Source organism: Branchiostoma belcheri, unplaced genomic scaffold (assembly GCF_001625305.1).
Source record: "Branchiostoma belcheri isolate BF01 breed outbred unplaced genomic scaffold, Haploidv18h27 scaffold42, whole genome shotgun sequence".
Lineage (NCBI taxonomy): Eukaryota > Metazoa > Chordata > Leptocardii > Amphioxiformes > Branchiostomatidae > Branchiostoma > Branchiostoma belcheri.
The window spans coordinates 1,380,275-1,405,291 of NW_017804043.1; the positions used below are offsets into that span (position 1 = coordinate 1,380,275).

The 25,017-nt window shown below is 37.8% G+C and overlaps 1 protein-coding gene across 4 annotated transcripts in view; it reads right to left on the minus strand.

The window, feature by feature from the left end:
- Nucleotides 1–22,340, minus strand: part of LOC109478033 (putative sodium-coupled neutral amino acid transporter 11) — a 35,153-nt gene extending 12,813 nt beyond the window's left edge. For all 4 annotated transcript variants that reach the window (XM_019779488.1, XM_019779486.1, XM_019779489.1 and 1 more), the window contains exons 1-2: nucleotides 22,283–22,340; nucleotides 21,996–22,138 (exon numbers count right to left, since the gene is read on the minus strand). In XM_019779488.1, the coding sequence (XP_019635047.1) occupies nucleotides 21,996–22,052 (57 nt within the window). In that variant the 5' untranslated portion in view covers nucleotides 22,053–22,138; nucleotides 22,283–22,340. The remainder of the gene's footprint in view (nucleotides 1–21,995; nucleotides 22,139–22,282) is intronic.
- Nucleotides 22,341–25,017: the final 2,677 nt, after the last annotated feature.

A 25,017-nucleotide genomic window follows, 5' to 3' on the forward strand; every position in this document is an offset into this window, starting at 1 on the left:
CTCTCTGATCTTGACACAGTTTCTGTTTGATTTATTGACTTTATTTTGTTAACCTCAAAGTCACTTACACCCACAACTTGTGGGGTTGTGTGGCGTAGCAGTAGCATCTTCAGCTTGGAACTATGAGGTCCCAGGTTCGAATCCTACCTTGTAACGATCTTGTGCCCTTCAGGGAAATGCACTTTAGATGACTTTCCTCACTTCACTCAGGTGTTAATGAGTATGCCAGAATGATCATTATCATGATCGTGGGCATTAAAAAGAAAACCGAATCAAAACTTATGAAGAAAATCACTAAACATGGTTGCACCAAAACCACAAAGATAATCCCCCAACCTCATTTATTGCAAAGTTTATGAAAGGTGACTGAGTCTTTCCCCAATCGATACTTAAATGTTTGAAGATTTACTGTCTGATTACCTGTCCTCTAGACACAGCATCTCATCTGCCTCTTGTTGTCTGTTCTTCTGATTTCCCTCGACAGTTTGGTCTCTTCTCAATTAGTTTGTAGACATAAAGTCATCCACTGGAGGTGTGTGATGTGGGTCATCAAACTTTCTTACGCCAACAACAGGTGGTTAACCCACAATACAGAGTCCAGGAAAATTTTTCCAAAAATAGTTTCATCATGTTGGTAACGTATAGGATACAGGAGTTTTTTTTTTTACAAAACCAAGATAGTTTACTTTGCTGCATGATGTTTCAGTGTCTATCAGACCCCAGTGATAACCGGGACTTGGGGGGTACAAACTCAGCCACATTTGGGATTGTGTTCTCGCCACAAAAGTGCCACCTAATACGGCTACAGATAGCGGCTAGAAGCACAACTCCAGTCAGAAGCTCTGAGGAAGGTGTCTGATAGACACCAAAACATCAGGAAGGTAAACAATCTTGGTTGTGTAAAAGAAAACTCCTGTATTCTAGAGTCTCTAGGACAGTATAATTGAAACTGTGCACAGTCTGCTTTGGAACAAAGTAATACCTGATTCATGAACTAGTGTAGGTTAGGTGCAGGATAGTGTCAGGAATACCTGGTGGACAACAACTCCAATTTTACCTGCAATATTGCGCAGGTGATAGTTTGAGCCCAGGGCTACAATATATGTGTTCTAAATCTAGCTGCTTATAGTACATTTAACATTTTCCTTCTCACTTGTTTTGTTTAATTGTAGTGCAAAGTTTTTACGGTATTTAATAAAAATAGACTTCTTCCAAAAACTATTTTGTAACCCTACAACCACAAAGTGAAGTCCATAAAAATTGACCTGTAGGTCAGACTGAAACAACCACAACTAGACACAGACTAAGGAGACAACTAATCTCATCTTAAGGCATGCTACACATTATCCGCTGATAAAATTCTACACCATCTCTCAGCTCCGTTGAGTTTGGTTCATCAATAATGGAGGACGCTCTGTCTGCAAAATGTTTACGTAGGACCCAAAATCAATATCAGTGGGCCAAATTAGAAAGCCTGAGTGTTTTCCCTGAAGTCTGATGTATGCAGGTTGTCTGGCATATTGATACTGACTGAACTTTCAAAGCAATATATAGACTTCTACTACTAACAACTCAATCACTATCTCTCTCTATCCAGTTTAATGTCTTTTTTTCCTCTGAAACTGGGCATTAGGAGGACTTGCATCAAGTGCAAGTCTTTTTTTGAAGCGAGGTTTTTTTTAATGGTTGGATGCCCTTCCTAATGCCAACCCAAACCCTAGTATGGCTCAGGATCCCTCTAACTGAGGGGGAAATATGTTTTATGTGCCTTTCATTTCCCAAGGGCACAACGTCTGGGTGCATGTCTGGGTCCAACCCTGGGGATTGAACCAGGGTCCCCAAGCTCTACCAATGTTGAATGCTCTACCACTATGCCACATAAATGCCACCAATCAGTATTACACAATATTGCTTTGTTCATAAGCCAACCCCATAACATTGAAGGGATTTAGAATTGTCGTTTCTTAAAAAACAGAATGAGAAAAAACTAGAATTCCGAGATCTCATACCTCCATGAAATATGATCTTGATATGTAAATGTAAATTTCTTCTTTAATTGTTCAAATGACCTCTGCATTAACATGATATATGCATCGTGATGTATGTTAACTTTTGATTAACTTACAGATGTCCCAAGTATGGCATTCTCATCATTCACCATTACGAAATCATAGAATTTTCACATTAATTATGCAAATTAGGTCATCATTTGCATAATTAGTATCTGTTGAAGTTCCGCCTGCCATAGGCCTACATAGTATAATGTAAAACACTGTAATTGTAGAATTTCCTCATTAATTATGCAAATAAAGTCCTCATTTGCATAATTTACATTTAATTATGTACATCTCTCTCTCAGCTACCTACACACCAAAAATAATGAAAATATGTTGTTCCTGTCTGGACTTATTGGCTTTTAAACATTTCGCCAGAAAGTGCCCTGCAGTTCCAGAACAAGCCGCTAGGGGGCCCAAACTCATATGACTTCTTCCCAAGCACGAGAGCTACCTTCCATCAAAATTTCATGACCCTAGCATGTCCAGATCGCGAGATATCAAAACCGGAAGTTGCGCTGCAGTACCAAGGGAAGCCACTAGGGGGACCAAAATCTCATCATTTCCAGTTTTTGTCACACCCTACCAACACACCAAGTATGAAACCAATCCATCCAGGCGTTCTTGAGTTATCTTGTTGACCAACAGACAGACGGAAGGACGGACGGACGGACGGACGGACAGATAAACGCAACTGAAAATATAACCTCCATGACACATTTCATGGAGGTAAAAATAGTTTGAAAAGTTTTTTCTTCAATCAGAAAAATGCTGTGGAAAAGCAGCACGTTCTGAACAGTCAGCACTTTGATATGAATATTATGTTCCACTCCCATATGGATAACTCCGGGCGTTTATCCGTTTCCAATTTGTCATTTTTATGAACTACCATCAGAGTTTTCCTCGAGCCAAAAGCTGATTACAAATTTCCCCTCAGCATACATCAATGCCACACAATTGTTGGCCTGGGGGGAAGGTGGGAAAATGGAGACCAGCAATGCTCAACTGTGTTATATCAGAATGTAGGCAGAACGTACTGCGCCTGAGCAAAATTCTGATTTTTTTCACATTTTTTGTAGGCTGTTTGGTCAATGTTGCACCAGAATTTTGCCTGTTGCAGACGATATCTTTCCTGACATAACCTCTGGAAACTACAGACAAGATGTTAACCTTATTTATCCAAATACGACCTGATATGAGACGTTCTGCCAAAGTGCTATGCACAATGCATTACGGGTTTCGCGCAGGTGCAGTACGTTCTGCCAACGTGCTTGTAAAAAAAGTTTCCACAGAAACACTCAGTCTGATGAACATTTCTGTGCATGCTACTGCATAATGAGCTTATCATGATGGTTATCATGAAAACACAAACCTCTAACCAATAAAAACATTTACAATATACACTGTATATTAATAAACTTTTAAGGTGAATTAAGGACAAGCACATTGTGATGTACAATAATGCAGTTTCTTTTTCACCCAAAGGTAGATAGTAAAAGAGGTGGTAACCCTACAGGCCTACACAGTAAGTGATTTACCAATACTATAGGAAGACAAACTGACTCAGACATGACCTCAAATCTCCCTTTTTCCCCAGAGTACGAGCTTTAATGGAAGTCTAGGAAGTTTGTTTTGCGCTAAGTTCCTAAGTAATGACCCTTTCACCTGTGGATGGATGTAAGTGCAGCTTAAGAGCCGGCGCTCTTCCAGGCAAAACTGTTGAGGGAGCGTTATTCTGATTTCCTTGATGTCCACTAAACTTGGTGAATCGTGATGCCGTCTACAAGTAACGACTGTTCTGAGTCTTGTGACACACTTTGCAATGGCTCTAGACCATGACGCCTTCAGCTTTTAATCTCCAGAATAAGAGGGATGGCTACGTTGATGACGGTTGACCGGGTTTGGAAATCTTCCAGCGATAGCACTTCCCAATATATTTCTGCTCCCCGCAACCTTTGGGTCATACTTGATTCAATCAGCAACATCCGTCATTGTCCAGTGAACAGCTACAATCTACACTTCATGCAATTTTCAAGGGTTTTTGCCTCTCCAAGTTTGCTGATTTCACCTTCAACTTTGCACTTTGAGGGATGCGATGCATTAATACGTGTACGTATTGATCTATTCCTTTTGAAGCTTTTTTTCATGGAGCTATCAAATGGAAAAGAGATGCAGCAAGATTGACGACATCATGGCCTGCTGTGGAAATACTATCACGAAGTACCCTCTACACCAGTGACAAGACTTACAAATCATATATCAATGGACTGCACAGCAACAATAGTGGGCAACAATATAGTCTCCAAAGTCGAGATTCCATTGTACATATACAAGATCAGTGCACCATTGTAACAGTTATAAATCTGTATCTGTATCTGTATAGCCAGTATAAGCGCCCTTCGGCGTAACACACCAGCTTCTGTATCTGTATAGCCGGTATAACCACCCTTCGGCGTAACAGACCAGCTTCTGTATCTGTATAGCCGGTATAACCGCCCTTTGGCGTAACACACCAGCTTTGCAGGCACCTGGCGCGGCGGTAGCTGGCTATATATACACCGAACGACTTGTTACACCTAGCCCTTGAACAACTTAATGATAACAGAAGATTAAAGAGATTAAAAAAACTTTCAAGATTGGTTTGGTACCATGATCAAAGGGTAATGTTTATGTCCCCATATCTCCAAAATATGCAAGCAAACCTGATGATGTAGTAAAATGAAGTTTTTTTATTCTATTCTCTTCAAATTTGCCTGGAATCCATCAAATACTGTAGTAATCTCCAAGCAGATCCTAGGGTAGCAAAAGACAGTATCAAAGACAGTACCCAAGGGTGGTGTATTAGACCCTCTCTGGCCAATGGATACTGCCTGGCCAATTTGATACTGTCCTTTGCCACCCTAGGATCTGCTTGGAGATTAGACCTGTAGGAAAAATGCAAGCCTAGCATCTATCATGGGCAAACATTAAGATGCACATCCACACCCTCAACTGCAGCTAGTGAAGCAAGCAGACACAAACTCAGCCAAACCGTCCGATGATTTACGTCAAACTCCCACACACGGAGCAAAGGTTACACAACTGATATGCATCACTTACTGATGAAGACTTTTTGTTCAGGATTACAGACGTAAGGCAAATATCACGAAGGGCAACTGAAAAATTGTTTTTCACATCATCAGTATTTCATTGCACCCTTTTAAAAGTGTACTTCAACATTCACCATTAAGACACATTCTTGGAGATAGTATCTTAGAAGGTGAACCTAAAATCTTGAACCTGATTTTCTTCTTTGCTTTTACAGCCTGTATTTTGACATCTTTTGGCCAAAAGTTTGCTTTATTATACCACGACGTAGCAACTGAAGTTTTTCAGAAGAGAACCATGTTCCTATCATAATAGTAAAGTTATTCTCTTTTCCGCCAATGTTCTATTAAGGTTAGAGTCAGCAATTCTAGGTCAGCAAGTATATATAGTAAAACGTTAAACTTTATTCCAACACACTATTTACAGGGATCAAATTTTCAGCGACCACTGTCGCCTTCATCAGGATAATTAATGACCAATCACTTCACAACGTGATCTCGCGAGAGTTACGGTTTACAAACACGTGACCTTATTCACACGAGACTTTACTGATACGTGACGTAAGCAATTGATCAAAAGTGCCAGGGAGTATATATAATTGTACATTATTTGATACATTGCCAAACACTTGCAAGTAATACCATGACAATAAGACACATGCAATCAAGTTGGCTATAAATAGTCGGACATTGATCCCCCTTTATTGATCTACTTTTTGGAAAAGGTCGTCCTGTCAATTAAACAGCACCAACCAAGTTGTATTGCATCAAACCTACGCCTTGTATTAACTCTCATGTGCCAAGTTTTGTACTGCATCAAACCTATGCTAACTTTGCCAAGTTTTCCCCCAACTCAATCTTTTCTGTGCCAGACAATTGGACATTACCACTCAAGAGTTCAAGGCGTATTTTGTCAAGTGAAAAAAACATGAATTACCGGTAACGTTTTACTTGTTTTCCAGTTTAAAAAATCCAGTGCAGTCATATGATGCTTTTGTTGATATGCTTATCTATTATGATATCTTATGATATCACAGTAATTCAAAATCTCTTGCATGCAGCAGTGTAACATTCTGGTGATGCATGATGGAAGAAGAATAAGTTTTGTCCTTGGTGCTGAAATCATGGTTACTCTTGTGTTATTGCCATCAGCACTGTCATTTTTTTATTCACACAATTGCATCAGTTTTGCATTGAGTTTACAGAAGATTATTATCATTTCCTTTCATTTTATGACAATGATTGTTGGAATCTTATAAATGTGCATTATTACATCCATACAAATGTATATATTCTTCAGAAAACTACTGAACCCTACTCACTCCCAAAATGGAACAACCCACAATAATTTTATCTTCCAAAATTGAGCCGTTAGTTTCCAGTAGACCATAAACAATAACTACCCACATCCCAATCCAGACTGTAAATTGGATGGCCTGCTATGTACTGTGCCGTTTCAGATCATTAAATCCACAACAATGACAGTTCCGATCCACTGACCCTCCACCTCATCAGGGTATATATCAGAATTTTCCTGGAGCAATTTTTATTTCATTTCTATAGATAAATTGTGATAGTCTTACGTCGGTGAAGGCTAGACATCCAGGACATATGCCAAAGCAACTGGATATGATTTCGGAAAACGGTCAGACGTTTCAGCTAGTATCCACTACCTTTCTTTAGTGACACCGGAGAGTTGTCAGAAAAGCAGGTTTATATAGTTGTGATAGTCTTACGTTCTTGGATACATGCAAAGAAAGATATCACAACCTTCTGACACAATAATATATTCAGGTCTACACCAGAATGCTTGATCCTGGTACTAGTGATAGTATGTACAGATGTATTAATGTGTTAACTTAAATCATTATGTTTTATCAATCCCTTACACATTAAGCTGTCAAATGATGCACCATGTTACTATGACAAGGCTGCTCCTGTTTTCTAATAACCATATCACGATCATAAAACACTGACGGTAAAATCACTCATGAATACAGATTCTGTTGTTAGTTCTACTGGCTACGTGATTTTTCTTGTTATAAATGTTGGCACACAAGTTGAAATAAATGTGTTATAAAAGTGGGAATGAGGAGCTCTAAGTTTCAAGGGATTACGCAAATCCAATGTACATGACTGTACTATTAGGCCACACCAACTTAATTTTATGGATGACGTCCGCGCGCATTGATTTTCGCCTGTTCTCAAAAAAATAAAAAAAGATCACGTCCTCCAAGGCTCTAGGCCATGACAGTTAGCGATATAGAGCCGGTGGTAACTCTGGAGGATGGCACCCAGGCTCCCTAAGCTCCATGGCTCAAGATATTAATACATACATGCAGTGCCATGCATTCCGCAAAAAGCCAGCATGTGCCGGCTTGTCCTATACGTTGCTACCTACTGCCGCAAATTCACAATATCAGCTTTGTATTCCTGTGGTTTTAAGTAGCATTTTTTTTTTGGCCAGAATTTATTAGTTTGGGGGTCTTCAGAGGATGTCATCAATAAAATTAAGTCGTTGTGGCCTTACTGGAACTTAAGATATTCTGAAAATGATATACAAACCTCCTCCTCCTTCTTATTGCTTTTCCGACTCGATAGATATGAGAAACGATCCGTCATACGAGAAGTAATTTATTAGGTTTGTGTAGCAACCATTTATTGCATGCAGAAGTGCATCTTCTATATATAACATCATACTACTGAGCAGGGGTCTAGCCAGCTCAAATATTTTTTCCGTCAGCCCAGGTTCATAATTGGATGTGAAGGGGGATCTGGGGACAAATTTTGGGTATTGAAGACATCCAATGCAGTTTTTAGGGCTTCGAAACCCGATTTTTCAAAGTCAATATTCTCGTCACTTATCTACATACTGATTTAACCACACTATCCCAATGTATATTGACCCTCATGGAGCAAAAATACCCAAATTCTGAGGGTTAATGGTTACTGGAAGGGCCCTTGGCTGATTTTTAGGGTACCACCCAGAAAAAGAACAGACTCATCTTGGGGCTTGTTTCTGCAGTTTTAAATACCCAAAGTATGAAAGACAGACCGAAATGTGCCAATGTGAAGCAGAATGCATCTGATATCACAAAGACTGCCTTATTCAGAATATTCCCGGTTTTGCTGCCCTGAAATTGAACTGGATGCCTTTAAAAACCCAATTTCCTACATTTTGAGAGGCAAATCATGGGGTTGAAAGTGGTTATTGGTAGTCCTTTAGATGTTTTTATATTTTCACCCAAGATTTCTGTCAATTTTGTCTGTCAAGGTTGCCAGATCGGCTTAAAAATTTTTCCATCACATGCCACAAAATTCCTGCAATTGACAAAAATACAGGCGCTGGCTAGAGCCCTGCTACTAAATATGGTGGACTGAGTTAGGACAAGACGTTTAATCTAAGCTGAGTACCTCTCATGCCCTTTATTATGCTTGCAAGCCATCCTGCTAATGTAGTGGAGTAATCAGTAGATTGGATGAAGGTTCTTGTGTTACAATGCTGTCCTAATATAATACAGCCAGTCAAATACATTGACCCACATATATGTAGCACATGTAGAATGTACTGCAAAACCCGTAATGTATTGTGCATAGCACTTTGGAAGAACGTCTCATATAAGGCTGTATTTGCACATATAAGGTTAACACTCAATCCGAAATTTCTAAATGTAATGTTCGAAAAAATATTTTCTGCAACAGGCACAATTCTGATCCAAAATCAACTGAAAACCGTGTGGTACATCCGAGAAAGGTAAAGCTCAAAAGTCAGCCAACAAACAAACTACCTCAAACTAAACTCTTATATACAACAGATTTTGCCAAACCTACAGTTTAGAGCAACCCTGTGCGTGGCAGTTATCTTGTGGTTGCGCTACTTGTCTGGCCACAAGACCGCGCTAACTGTGATATCACTGCTGGCTATATAACTGTCGTTATTTGTTGTCTCGAATCAATAACTCTCACAATGTTAATAAGTTGACTTGCCTTGTAGTTCTAAGTTTATTCATTTGTTTCTCAAATTGTATTATGTGATTTGATTACTTTTTGTATTGTCTTGTCATTTTATTGGTATGGCGGCTTTGAAAAGGTGTTTCATGTCAGAAACACCTGTTTTGCCATGCAATCCACAGTGCATATTGTACGTGGTATAACTTAATAAATAAATAAATAAAATAAGCTGATTCATCATTCATTAAATCCTATCAGCCTGCTTTACAGTTTGATTAGCCCAGAGAGATATAAACAATACAATCCCCTGACAGCATGAGCTGTACATACATAAGGCCACAATGACTTAATTTTATGGATGACATCTTCTGTAGACACCTTTAGTTAGCTTTTAAGGCTGTAACCTGAAGTCCATGGTTCAAGTCCCTGTTAAACTACAAACTGGCAACAAAAAGAGATTGCAAAAAGTAATTTCCCATGATTATTGAATTTTACATTCAAAATCCTCCCTGGTCCAAGCAACACTGTTTGTTCTTCTCTCTTGTGCACACAATAAAAATCACATCTGGTCTGTTGTACTCTCGCAGGATAACCCCCACCCACTTTGTTGTGAAAACATCTGTGCTGTTGCCACCCCTCATTTCCTGAGCAAATATCACCAGCTTGAACCCTCTCACCCTGCACATTTGTGTAACCTTTCTAACGTGTCTTCATATGGTCCCTAACAAATTGTGTAAAGAACAATTTTGGGTTAAGGCCACACCAATTTAATTTGTTGGTTCTCGGATTTTTTCAGAAGAAATATGAAGCGACAGGGCGAAAAAAAATAAAAATAAAAACAGCTCTAGGCATCTTCTTATAGCCCCAAATGCTTCGATAGGAGCCATGAAGTCAGCACAAAAGGCCAGGTTAAAATTTAAACGATGAATTTTGAACGTTTAATCAAACCACTGCATTGATTGATGGAAAACCTGTAACAACTAGGAAGAAAAGGACTTTCCTCAACAGTGTTGGGGGCAAAATATGAGCATTTTTGAGGTGATTCAGAGCCAGAACCTTTTTTTTTTTTTTGCAAATCAGAAAAAAATGAAGAGGCGAATCCGAGAACCAACAAATTAAATTGGTGTGGCCTAATATTGATTTAGAAAAGGTCACTGAAGGTAGAGGTGCTGCAATAATCTGTATACATTCTCAAGATATCTGTCTTCCTTCCTGTAGGAACCTAGCAACAAAATGAGCAAAATTATTCTGACATTTTAGCTAAAAAGGCAAGGAAAGTGTGATATGACATCACGCATATTTGATTTTAAAACTGTTTGTTTGTTTATTATTTGCACAGCAGCAATAAAACATTATACATAATAAATTAATAATGAATAAAACAGGTGCAGGAGGAGGGAAAAAAAGCTTATTTAGCTTATGCTATTTGCCAAAAAATTGATTTTGGACCCATTAAGGTGTTACAAAAGCATGCAACTCTCACAAAATCTTTCATCACGTCATAAGATCTTTCTTGTAGCCAATAACTTATTTATGGTCGGACACAAATCACTATCCTGTCATCAAATATCCATCTTGTATTCAGATCAAGCAGGATAGAAATAGAATCAACCATATACATCATTTCTTAAACATAAAAGGTTAATGATCTTGCCATGACAAAAAATGCAGAAAATTTAACTGTATTATGGCAAACTTCAAAGGCCCTGTTTCAATTTTCAATTTAAATTTTGTGGACATTTTTTTATATCTGATATCTCAGCGGTAAAATTGCAGATGGTTGCTTGTTTTGTTTTATAGGCTGGTTCTAGCTGTTCATTGGTGGTACCAAAAAATAAAATGAACTCCTCATGTAGGTTGTTTGGGGGTATTTCAAATGCTTCAAGTATGAAATGATGACAAAAATGTGCTAAGAAATTGTAGTAAATTTTACTGTTGGACAAACTTCCTCATCCACAATATTTCATGTTTTGCTGCCCCGAAATTGCATTGGATGCCTTTGAATCTTCATTTTCATAACAGCCACATTTTCAGTACCACGGATATGAACATGTCTTAGGCGCATGTACATGTATGTTTATAGTCCATTTTTTTGTCATTACCTTATATCTGTACGGCAAAGATGCTGACAAAAAATGCAGAAGGTTGCTTGTTTCGTTTTGTAGGTTGGTTCTAGCTATTTATTGATGTTACCAAAGAATAAAGGGACACAGGTATGCTTCAAATTTGAAATGATGGAAGAAAAGGTAGTGAATGTCAATATCAGACGCATTTTCTCATCCAGAATATTTCTTCTTTAGCTGGATGGCTTAAAATTTTCATAACAACCAAACTTTCAGCACCATGGATATAACTAAGACTTGCTGAACATCTCAGGCACATGTTAATGTACCCAATTCCAGGGAATTAAAACTGTATCTTCAAAGTCAATCTTCTTGTCATTATCTGATATCTATGAAGCAAAAATGCTGACAGAAAATGCAGAAGGTTGCTTGTTTCGTTTTGTAAGCTGGTTCTAGCTATTTATTGGTGTTACCAAACACTAAAGGGACTCAGGTATGCTTCAAATATGAAATGATGGAAGAAAAGATAGTGAATGTCAATATCAGACGCATTTTCTCATCCAGAATATTTCTTGTTTTGCCAGATGGCTTTAAATCTTCATTTTAATAACAGCCACATTTTCAGCACCATGGATATACCTAAGTCTTACTGAACATCTCAGGCGCATGTAGATGTGTGCTGAGATGAAGCCATGGGAGATATTGACACCCCCTTGTGCTCATTAAATGTGCTCAGGGTCTCTGAGAAGTAATAAAAGGAAGGCCTGCATTAATACTACCAGATGGTGCATACTTTATGACATGCTTTGATATAGGACTCTGGAGCTAAGCCCAAAGGCACTACCTGTATTACGGAAGAACAAAATGTAAAACTAAGAGGGCACAGTGACTGTTTTAGGACAGATCCCCACTGTTTTCTATCATTATAAAAGATAATATTTTTTAAAGAATAATCTTAAATCACTCAAAATTGGAGGAGTTAAGCCCAAAGGCACCTTGTGTTACAGAAGAACAAAATGTAAAACTAAGAGTACACTGTGACTGTTTCAGAGCAGATCCCTACTGTTTTCTATAATAAAAGATAATATTGTTTGAAGAATAATCTTAAATCACAACTATCAAATTCCATTTTTCATATTATATATTACTATGATAAAACTTTTATCTGACACAAGTAACGTTACTATCTTTGAGTTGGCCAATAAGAACACACCATAGGTGAGCAAAAATGAAAGCTGCCTGTTCCCATACAAAATTTTTGGAAACAATGAATTTTACTAGGAAATACTCCATTCCCAACACCATCATTTCAAAATTGCCATGAAAAATTTCATACATGTGTACTACTTTTACTAGCAGGATAAAAAGTGAAGATCAAAATGATAAAAATACCAGCATCACAGTGACTGTAAAATGTTTTACACTATAAGCATATTTGCCATGGGCTATAATTGTACATTCATCATGTCAGAAATTGACATCCTCATAAATGAAGAGTCATAAACGCATTAACTAGCACAACGTAATTCCTAGATGTATGACACCATATATGTCATCTATACGACCTACAACTTATGACATAAGAAAACACACTGCTCGGCTGATTATGATGTATGCAGGTAGCCTGTCATATAATTTTCCAGGGCTCGAAATTCATTTTTAGGAATACATTTGTAGGTGTACTGGTTCACCCAACCTACAAAATTAAGTGCACAAATTTTTTGGGCGTGCACCATATAAGATTATTAGAATATACAGAATATCAGCAAAAACTAATCATGTTTTATTTCTAAAGAAAAGCACTACAGCAATGATTTTATTATTTTTCCTACACTTAGATGTTCAGAATATGCTGTATACTACTATACATTTAACATCTTTACATACCTAAACGTACGAAAATATTTGGGTGTACTGGTGCACCCACAGAAAAAATCTGGGGGCAAAGCTCCAAATTTGGGTGCACTAAGGTGTACATGCACCCAGTATTTTCGGCCCTGTATAACTTATGGCATAAGAAAACTGCTTGGCTGATTATGATGTGTAGAGGTACCCTCTCAGATCATTTTCCTATCTAACTGCAGCTCATTGTGAGAGGCGACTGGTACATTTTTGCCATAAGCAAGATAAGAGAGATTTAGGTCAATGGATGCTTCAGGCCGTGTATGGCCAATTCTCGACAGAATGTTATCCTGTTGACATCAGCAAATTACCCAGGAGACTTATTTTCTTATCTTAACTACAGACAATGTCTTTTCTTTATCACACAGGCACTTTAAGATGCATTGTTGTGTCAGCGGACATTGCTCAATGAAAAAAATAGGAGGAAACAAGCAATTCAATAAACAAATTTTACTGCTAAACAAGCAATTGGAAAAACAATAAATTTTACTGCCTGGTATTTTGTACATTTATTCTATTGACTCAGAAGGCAAATTTTTTCTGGTTGTCCAAAAGAAAGACTAAATCTTTTCTTAATTGTGGGCATTCGAATGTGCTGAACCTTTCAGTCCAAATAAAAATGATCTTAGAGCATCTTAAGCTGGTGTGTTATGCTGAAGGGAGGTTATACCAGCTATACAGATACAGATCTTAAATCCTCATTTTATACTACCTATCATCTACTGTTAGTTGCCCTTTCTTTCTTCTCCCTTTCTGAAACATCTACTAGTAGAGATACATGTAAAAATTTGTCTACTATACATTCAATGCCTATTTGGTTATACGTTGTATGATTTTATCAGTGACTTCACAATTCAATGGGTCAAGGTTTCTACGTCACAGCAGACGTCATGTCTGGTTTTCCAGACAAGTGATGTACTCGAGTAAAATTAATGGTCTTCTGCTTTTCATATGAACCACTTGAATGTGTTTGTGTAGAACTCTTCTATTGGAAAATTTGTTGAAGATATGCTCATCATATACAGAATCTGATAAAGTTACAGAAAAATGTTCTGAGCACATCTTAGAAGTTAGAGAAATTACAAAATGAATTGAAATCGGATTAAACTTTTAGACTTCAGATGGAATTGGTTAGAATCGAACTGACATGTACCTTCAATTCAAAATTAATGGAATAACAGGTGTAATAAATTTAGCTAAGTCTGTCTCAAAAGCTTTTTTGCTGCAACCTTAACTGATAAAGACATACTTTTAGATAATAATTGACAGTTACTGTATAATAATTATTTTAATGATAATTGGCATTTTTGAAATGTTATGTAAGACTCATGAATATTTGGGATGTTATAATTCAAATCTTTTTGGAATGTTATTTAAGACCAGTCAAAAACACAATTTCTCTGAAAAACATTCACTACTTTGTCTTGTATCTAGCATAACGTTACATTCATTCTAGTCACAGACAAGGTCACAGAATGTCCCCTCTTCCTCTTAGGCTAACCTAAGGTCAACTCACATATAGACAACACTGCATTAACCTCACAGAGGGTATGACCTTGGTGCACAGTCCACAGTCCTATAGGAGCTGCAGGAAGAATTGTCTTGAGTGTTTGAAATGTAAGGAAAGGCAGTGTCTCACAGTTGCTAGACGTACAATGTCATGTATGTCTACTGGGAACTGTCCATACACCACCTTTTTCTATTCTAACCTCTGTCAATAATATACAATCTATTTCAAAGACTTGTACTAAAAGCAGAAAGTTTGCAGAAAGAATTGTTTCAAATGTAAGGAAAGGCAGTGACAGTGAGATCTATCATCTCACAGTTGCTACATGTATGTCTATATTGGGGTCTGACCATACACTACACACTCACACACTCACTGTCCGGTTTATCGTCTGTTGTTCCCCGTCTTCCGAGGGTTACCTTCTTTTAAATTTCTCTCTCTCTCTCTCTGTCACTCTGTCTGTCACTCTCTCTCTCCCTCCCCCCTCTCTCCGGTTTAATGTCTGTTGTTCCCCGTAATCGAGAGGTTAGATGTGCTTGCACTCTCATGCTGGGGCATGATGTTAGCTAATGCCATTCAACCTCAATGATATACAATGTCTTGCATTAAAACAGAAAGTTTGCACTGCATATATCATGTGGCAGCATGGCCAGTCAATAGGTCTCAAGAAAGGTCAGTTCAAAAGTCATCAGAGACGTCACTCTCACTGCTATTTTTATCTTATTATTCGGACCTGCCTTTCTTCTATAGCCAGTACTAGTAACGCTTTAACACCCAGGTTAGGGCAGCTCACACGATGTACAAGTATAATTGGCTCTCCAATTCCATTTCTAAACCAGCTCTGAATGAGTTCAGTAGTTGCAGTAATTTTGTAGGGCATGTCTGGTTGCTCTAATGCATTGGTACTTCATGTTGGATTGTAATGGTTACCATCTAAATGTACAAGACACCCACTTTAGACAATCACATCAGGAGCCAACAAAGTAAAGAGATGAAGAGAGGCAGGCGATACTCAAATGTGGTGGTAATGAAATTGTCTGGGGCTTGCCTGTGTCCATTTGTCGCGGTTAGTGCTTGTATGGGTGGTACATGTACTGCAGGGTGCAGAAACCGAAGGAGACATTTCTGTGGTAAATTGTGATGTTAAAAATGACAATAGAGATTGAACTTTATTGGTATTTATTGTCCCTACGAAACAGCCATCATTTGAAATAAATCTGTGTTGTTGCTAGTTGATGCAATTTTCTATAGTATGATGATTTCACAAGTATAATGTACACATTTTTTGACAGAAACTTTATGTATTTGGTCAGAGATTTACATGGATGGTGCTGCAATTGGTACAGAAACCGAAGGAGACATTTCTGTAGTAAATTGTGATCATCATGTTAGAACTGACAATGCAGCACTTTTATATGGATTGATTGTCCTTATGTAACAACCATCATCTGAAATAAACCTGTGTTGTTGCTAGTTGATGTAATTTTCTATAGTTTGATCATTTCACAAGTGTAATGTACAAGGTTCTTTTGGACAGAAATGTCTGTATTAATTTTATATTTGGTCTGAGATTTTCTTTTTTCACCACTGTTGATGATCTTATTCACATAGAATTGCCTCAAAGCAGAAACAAGAGTCAGAAGACACTCTCTTGATTTTTTCTTTAGATTAGCAAGTGCGGCAAAAGTTTACTGCAACTTATTGCATAATATTTAGACACGAATTCAACTTTTTGAGCAGTATGTCTAGAGGCAAGTGTGCTAAAACTATCATGGCACACATATTGTCCAGTCAAGTCCTGACAGGCCCTAGTATCTGACAGCCTGGCACCAGCTTTTCTCTGGTTAATTGAAAAAAAAAGGTCTCTTAAGTGCCCAAATGCCTTAAATAATTTGGCACCGGCAAAGACCCAAAGCAGCTGGCATTTTCTAGCCTTCAGCTGAAACCTGTATGTTGCTAGATCAAGTTCTCTTTACCAATCCTGCGGGTGTCAAACCCTGGAAAGCCTCGGTACAAGTGATCCATCTATGTGTCAGTCTGTCTGTGTGCATTACCTGGTGTAAAAATGTTTGGTGTGGTGCTTAGCTGGAACCCAGACGAGGTTAATACAGTCATAGCACACACTTCAGCCGTGCGATATTGATCTGACTCGGAATTTGCTCATCCCAACAGGGTCCTGTCAGGTTTAATTCCCTTCAACAGTAACTAAATTGCACCACATGGAGTGCTGTAGAAAGTTTGGAACTTCTTTTAAAAAAACTGCCCTCTATGTGTATAATGTCTTGGCCTTCATTCATACTTAATCAACAGCAGCATCTTATAGGAATTCATTTTGGAAACATTCTGATCTTTTGTAAGGTTCTGTCAGAAATCCTGTGTTTCAGTGGAATAGAAGTGTATAGTATTGTAAGGTTGTAATGTATAGATTCCTAGCACTTTACATTTATAGCGTTACAGTATGAAATACTCATGTTTTGCCTACTGCATATCCTCTTGTGCATTTAGCCCATCTGGGCAAGAACATGCAATAAAGATTCATATCATTATATTGTATTGTTGTAATATACTTTAGACTTGTAGCATTAGAATGTAGTGGTTCAGTATTCAATACTCCTTGTTTTATATCCTCTAGACCACTTTTGGTGATATGCATTTCTGTATCTGTATCTGTATAGCCGGTATAACCACCTTTCGGCGTAACACACCAGCTTCTGTATCTGTATAGCCGGTATAACCGCCCTTCAGCGTAACACGCCAGCTTCTGTATCTGTATAGCCGGTATAACAGCCCTTCGGCGTAACACACCAGCTTCTGTATCTGTATAGCCGGTATAACCGCCTTTCGGCGTAACACAACAGCTTCTGTATCTGTATAGCTGGTATAACCACCTTTCGGCGTAACACACCAGCTTCTGTATCTGTATAGCCGGTATAACCGCCTTTCGGCGTAACACACCAGCTAACACATTTAGCCCATCTGGGCAGAAATATGCAATAAAGATTCATTCACTGGAACTAGGACTGCAGTAACTTCTGGATATTGCTGCATGCATTGATTGTGAAATGTCTTTTATCAGGTTTGTAATGAATCCTTGAACTGATGCAATTACTCGAAAATTACAGAGTCGTCTGTCAATAAAATCTGCCTGTACTTTATATCATGCTCTGAGTAATTTCCTTGTGGCTGTGGATGCAGGATTCTTCCTTCAGTTACTACATTGCAAACTTTTTGGTAGCCCAGATGTAGTGATGCATACAACTGTACCTAAACCCAATTTTAGGTTCAGGTCCGGATTCAAGTCCAGAGGTTTAGGTTCAGTTCCGGACTTGTAACGAAAAGAAAAGGGGTATGTGAAATGGTCTTTTATGGTAATAAGTCCGGACTCGGTTCTTGACTTTTAGGTTTAAGTTTTTTGGACTTGAACCTAAACATTCTTACAAGTCTGGATCCAAGTCCAGTGAACCGGTATGCAGCACTACCCAGATGGTTCATCTATCTGGGACCTAGGAAAAAAATGTGAGTACAGTGTAAACTACAGGCTGTATGCATAAGGCATAGGAAAAAAAATGTTGTGTTTCCTGTTTCAGTCCTGAAAAAAATAGTGTTGGTAGGTAGGGGTTATCTTTTTTTTTTTCTTTTCTCTTGTTTAGACTTCAGTGATCTCTTAAGTGATCCACCGTATTGATGTACATTATTTTGTATAAAAGTTGACTTTACCAGACAATAGAATGATAAAATTAATGTTAATACAATTGTACATTTAGTGAAGCACTTATCGATAGTAATTTTGTAATCACAGAAATTCGTATTGAACAATCTGCACACAAAAGGCCCACAAATTGTCTCTTTCATTTCCTGTTCTATAAACCGAGCACCCATCCAGCCTGGCCAATGAACTGTTAGCACTGCTGCTATCCATCACTCAGACTACTTTACCTGATTAAGCCCAAATAATGCAGTTCCTGAATATGGATTTGTCAATCGAGCGCGCCAGATCCCCCCAGACGGTTTTTGGAGGCGTGTTTGTTTGATGTTTGAATTTGTGGCCTGATTCAATCGGCTCTGATCTAACCAGACTCTGATGATTTCCCTGGAAGTACAGCGCAGTCTGGAAGCAATGCCATAGATCAAGCTCAATTTTCTATAGCCTGTGGGGAAACTGGAATTGGAATTTTACCCCCAAGCTGTTGACATTTCGTTTTCTCATAATGGGGTTATGAGACAGTGTTAAGTCAGAGAGCTTTATATGGATACGACTATGTCTTAATTGGAAAAGAATACAGAATCTGATGTACAACCCCCAACTTGTGGGACATGTACTTTGGCTAAAATATGAACCTGGTTCTGCTATGATCACTAAGATCATGGTTTGCCCTGACTCCTATTGCTTGACATTTTCCTTGAACTTCTGGGTACATTCTGATCTAACCACAAGGGAAATCTTCTTTCCTCAAAGTAATACCTTGTTCTGTACTGAAATTAATTTTCCTACGGCATTACCAGCATGTCTTCATATGTCAATCCTTAGCACTTGTCATCATCCTCTATAATGTCATGCCCTGATCCAGTTTCTATACATTATGTGATGGCAAAACCAAGACTGAGATATTGTTAGGTCTAGGAAAAAAAGTTGTGTTTCCCGTTTCCCAAACGACCCTAGAAAAAACTGCTGACCCTTAACCTTTTTTTTGGTGGACCCTTCGTTGCAAAGGATATAAATTTTTCCAGCTGATCAACCTTTTCTAGCTCCATGATCTGACATCTGAGTGATGAAATGTTGTACACTGGAAATGTCCTCATGCAAGTTTAACTTAAGTTTGTTAAACTGTATAATTGTATAAGTTGGATCACTACCCACACAGTTTTGGCTCAAAAATCTTACAATGTACATAATATTGCTTTAAAGGTGCCCACACACTGTACTTTTGGATAAAAGGGAGCAGCAGTGGCAGGGATGTACGGTCTGTAATTTACCCTGCACTCAGACCTGTAAAACACTGGAACCTTACGACAATGCTTTCAACATGAATCAGGCTCAGGTCTTAGAGGGTGTCAGGGTGGGTCATGTCAGGGGTTAAGAAGGCCAGGGAAGGCAAGGGCAGGGGTGTGGCATTACTGATGCAGTAAAGCACTACTAAGGCTCAGACATCCACACATCGGAGGCTCAGAAAATCACCTTCTTTGGAAACTCACTGATGACTGCCCAATTTAGATTATCTATTCCTCACACACAAAAGTAAACCTTACATGCAGCAGGGATAAAACTCCCTGAATTGCAGAAAGTTTGTATTACACAAATTACAGAGGCTGAGGACAGGAGTATGGCATTACTGCTGCAGTAAAGCCCTTGTGTTACTGCAGCACTAAGCTCTAGTGAGGTTACAATGTTAAACCAGCTTGAGATATAGTCTGGCTGGCACTCTAGTGACTCGGACAAGTCATACACACTTCGGAGGCTCAGAAAATCACGTCCAATTTAAATTTCAAAATCTCCCTGAATGAATTGAATGAATGAATGAATGAATTAATTAATGAATAAATGAATAAATACAACTCTCAACAAATAAATAAATGAATAAATGAATGAATGAATGAATGAAAGTATCAAATATCATTGTGTCTTGAGACTATACCCCACTCAGCCCAAATGGCCATATAAGGCACCAACAAAAGAAAGACATCAGAATACAAAATGGTACAGAGTCAAATCAAATCAAATCATGTATCTTTGGGACTTCATATTCAATTTGGTATGAAATAAGTACAAGATAACATATGTATCAGCAGCCATGACTGGCAGTTTTCATTGATGTCAAATTTAGTAAAAGTTCATTCTTAAAGTTTGCTATCTTTGCAGCAGGTTTTTTATGTAAAAGAAAGTGCTTGGGATATTTATTGATTGACCAAATGAATCCATATTGATGGAGCTCAGTTACAATGACACTAACAGCAAAAATTGAATCTTCAATGCTTTGATGACTTAGTATGCAGTCCTAAGTATTGATTTTAGGTAAACTGTGAGCCAAATACTATATATTGTAAAATATGAGTCATCAAGGAGATTTATGAAGAATGCCAAATTAGTCAGCAGCATTATCTACATTTTGTAAATTAAAATATTTTTTGACCCATGTGAAACCAAATCTACTAGTCATGTCTTGAAGTTAGCTGTTTCACAATCCTGTCTAATATATCATCTGAATCCATAAAAGTATCGTAGCCCAGCAAGACTTTAGCTTAAGGCAAAAGAAGCTAATTTCAAAATGTATTTAAACATATCTGATAGACTTATTAAGTGCATCATCATTCTTTCTCATACTATCCACTATCAATTTCTATCTGGCATGAATTCTCTTAAGGGGTTGAATTTTCTCTTTGCAAAATTTATAAAATATACATAAGTCGGTAATATCGGGACTGAATCTGAAATACTGTATTCATAATTCAGTGACTCTTTTCTTGCAAATACTATACAGGGAATATCCATGTACAGTGGATTTAAAATCAAAACAATTGACATATTGAGCTGTAAAATTGTATTTTATGCTGGAATTTTTTAATTTACAAGTCTTAGAATACAAAAATTAGGGAAAATCATGACGATGGTCATAGCGATTTTTTTACACATGTACAGCTGACTTCATCCAAACCACAAGTCTTTAAAGTTGATTGTTCTGTAATTAAATTTATCATTCAAATGGTGCAAGAAAGGGCTAATCCGTTCCCAAATTGGTGGAATTTTCCACCGCATTAAAGGCCAACGAAATACATAATTTAGTAGCCTAGCCTGGCCCACACCACAGCACAAAGCTGTCATTAGAACTATATTGACTGATGGACAAATCATCATATGCCGTGGCTAACATAAAAAGCCATCTTTGAAGTGCACCCAATAAAACCACTTGATTCAAATGATGGCAAATTAGAGCTTATAGATTCTGACTGGATGGTAATTTGTGTGATCTGATTCGGCTTTAGATATCAGGTTTATTTAGATAAGAGACTTATCAGTTAAAGCAAAGAGCATTCGATTTCGTGTCATGGTACTTTGCTCTGTATGTTTTAAAGCATGCAAGATAATTGAGCTACGTCCAGTACTGTGGTATCATGCATCTTTTCTTCCAAGTTGTTACAGTTTTTCCATCTATCAATGCTGCTGCAGTGGTTTGATTAAAAGCTCATAATTCGTTAAAACATTAACTCAGCCTTTTGTGTTGACTTCATGGCTCATTTCATAGCATTTGGGTCTATAATCTAGGATGCCTAGACCTGTTTCCATCTATCTATCTACTTTTTTTTTTTCCCTATCACTTCATATCTTTTCTGAAAAAATCTGAGAACCATTAATTTGAAATCAAATTGGTGTGGCCTAATCAATGAACCAACAAATTAAATTGGTGTGGCCTTATCAAGTAAGTAAATGCCAGCTTACCTGTGACTTTTCTATGATGTATTTCTTCTCCTCCATTTCAGTCGCCTCCGAATCCATGACTGCGTCCCGTCACTGCCACTCTCGGGTACCGGCAAAACAAGAGAACCTCCAACCCTCCGATGCTTTTCCTGTTAGTAGTGATTCTACAGGAAGAAAATAAAAGTCACTTGCTACTTACATGTAGTACTTCTTTTTGTGTGTTGAGCACAAATCTATGTGAGCGAAAATAAAGATTATATAACAACTTGAAGGAGAATGGTCATAATAGAACTGAGTGCTGCATGCACCTGTTATGCAGCCATGAGTTTCGGGGAGACTCCTACGCTCAGAAAGCTCATGAATTGCAAACCCGACAGACTGTTCCATTTATGCACGACGGGGACTCGAGCTAACTTCAAATGCCTTGAACGACCCAGACCCATTTCCTTGCCTGTTATTTTGGCTTTCCCCCGCGATACAACATTTCCATGCTAGAAACACTGACGTCAAAGGAGCTTTGAAATCAGCATGAAAATGTGCGACGCAAACAGAAATGACACACGGGTTGGTTTGGAATGCTCCAATGGGAAGCAATTCAACTCCCCACATGCTGGGAATGGTTTCATTAGAGGTGCAAGAGTATGGTAGGGTGCTGGGAGGAGCAAGTAGGGAGACAATCATTTGAAAGTGCTTAGGCCACACAAATTTGATTGTTGGTTCTCAGATTTTTTTTTGAAAAAAATATGAAGCAACAGGGCTACATGTAGGCATCCTATTATAGCACAAAATGCTACAATAGGAGCCATGAAGTCAACACAAAAGGCTGGGTTGATATTTAAACAACTTTGAACTTTTAATCAAACCACTGCATTGAGATATGGAAAAACTGTAGAACTAGGAAGAAAAGGACTTTCCTCAACTTATGGGGGCACAATAGGAGCAGGTTTGAGTTGATTCAGAACCAGAAATTTTTTTTTTGAAGAAATGAAGAGGCGAATCCGAGAACCAACAAATTAAATTGGTGTAGCGTGTAGCCTAAGTAATATGTTTGTTGCTAAATGGTAAACACTTCAGCGTACATAAATCTCTCAGCGCCAGGAAGAGAAGCTCTTTAGAAGAGAAATTACTGTCAGCAAATTGTTATATAATAATAGTGAGCTAAACATAATGTATGTATGAAAGCTTTCCAGTAAGTTTAAAGGCATCCAATGCCATTTTAGAGCAGCGAAGCTGGAAATATTCTGACTAAGGCAATCTTAAGTTTATAATATTGACATGTACTGCTTCATTTAGCACAATGTCATTTCAATTACCGGTACTTTGGGTATTTAAAACTGCACAAACAAGCCCCAAGATGAGTCCTTTTTTTTTTACATGAATGGGTGATGCACACCCTAAAAATCATCCAAGGGTCCTTCCAGTAACCGTTTTCTGTCAGAATTTTAGGCATTTTTTGCTCCTGAGGGTCAATATACATTGGGATAGTGTGGTTTCAACTCAGTATGTAGATATTAAGTGAATAGAATATTGACTTTGAAAAATCGGGTTTCAAAGCCCTAAAAACTGCATTGGATGCCTTTAACGATCCTAGGCCTTGGGAATTCTGTGATTTGTACCATAATCAATATGACAAGTCATCAATCAAATGTGTAATTATCATTTCATGTTTTTAGGATGCTAAAAAGGTAAGGCATTATTGAAGCAAAATGATGTCATCAAATGAGCTGTACTGCTCTGGATGTTATACAAATTTGTGATACGTGTTATGTATGACAATTGTTTGTGCCAAGCCCAGTCACAGTAATATGCAATTTAAAATCAATACTATGAAAAATTAGTTCATTTACAGATTTTTTTTGAAAAGCACAAAAACACTAGTCGTAAGAAACTAACATTATCTTCAATCAATGGAGAATGCACAAATCTAAAGATGACAATAATTGTATCCTACCAGTCTCATGGCCAATAAGTATGAAAAATTTGTTCATTTACAGATTTTTTGAAAAGCACAAAAACACTAGAAAGTAAAATAATCTAATCAACCAATTGATGGAAAATGCACAAATTTAAAGAGTTACAATAACTGTACAGTATCCTACCAGTCTCATGGCCAATAAATATGAAAAATTTGTTCCTTCACAGATTTTTTTGAAAAGCACAAAAAACACTAGAAACTAACATTATCTTCAACCAATAGAAAATGCACAAATTTAAAGATTACAATAATTGCATCCTACCAGTCTCATGGCCAATAAGTATGAAAAATTTGTTCATTTACAGATTTTTTTGAAAAGCACAAAAACACTAGAAACTACCATAATCTAATCAACCAATTGATGGAAAATTAACAAATTTATAGAGTTACAATAACTGTATCCTACAGCACGTCGGCAGAACGTACTGCGCCTGCGCAGAACCCTACATTTTCACGGTTTTCGGTGGATTTTTGGTCAACGTTGCATTGAAATTTTGCCTGTTGCAGAGGAATATTAAAAAAAAAATTATCTTTTCCAACATAACATTTGGAAACTACAGACGAGATGTTAACCTTATACGCGCGAATACAACCTTATATGAGACGTTCTACCGAAGTGCTATGTATAATACACTACGGGTTTCGCGCAGGTGCTGTACGTTCTGCTGACGTGCTGTATCCTACCAGTCTCATGGCCAATTAAAGAGAACCTTATGATGACAGATAATAGACATGGAAGCGGATTGAACTTCAAACTTTTCTGCAGGTATGACTCAAATGTCACAACCAAGCCGTATTCAGCATCTTCCTTGCCAAGATAACCCCAGGAGATGGTGATGTTACACGTCATCACAACCTTTAGGAAAAATGCCAGGGCTCGAAATTCATTTTTGGGAATAGGTGCACTGGTGCACCCAACCTAAAAAAAATAGGTGTACAAAAATTTTCTTGGGTGCACCATATAAAACAAAAACTAATAACAGACCTTACTGCTCCTCTTCTAAGCTTGAATCTGAAATGGGAGCTAAGTTCAAAATCTTAAACAAGTACTTCATCAAAGATTTTATT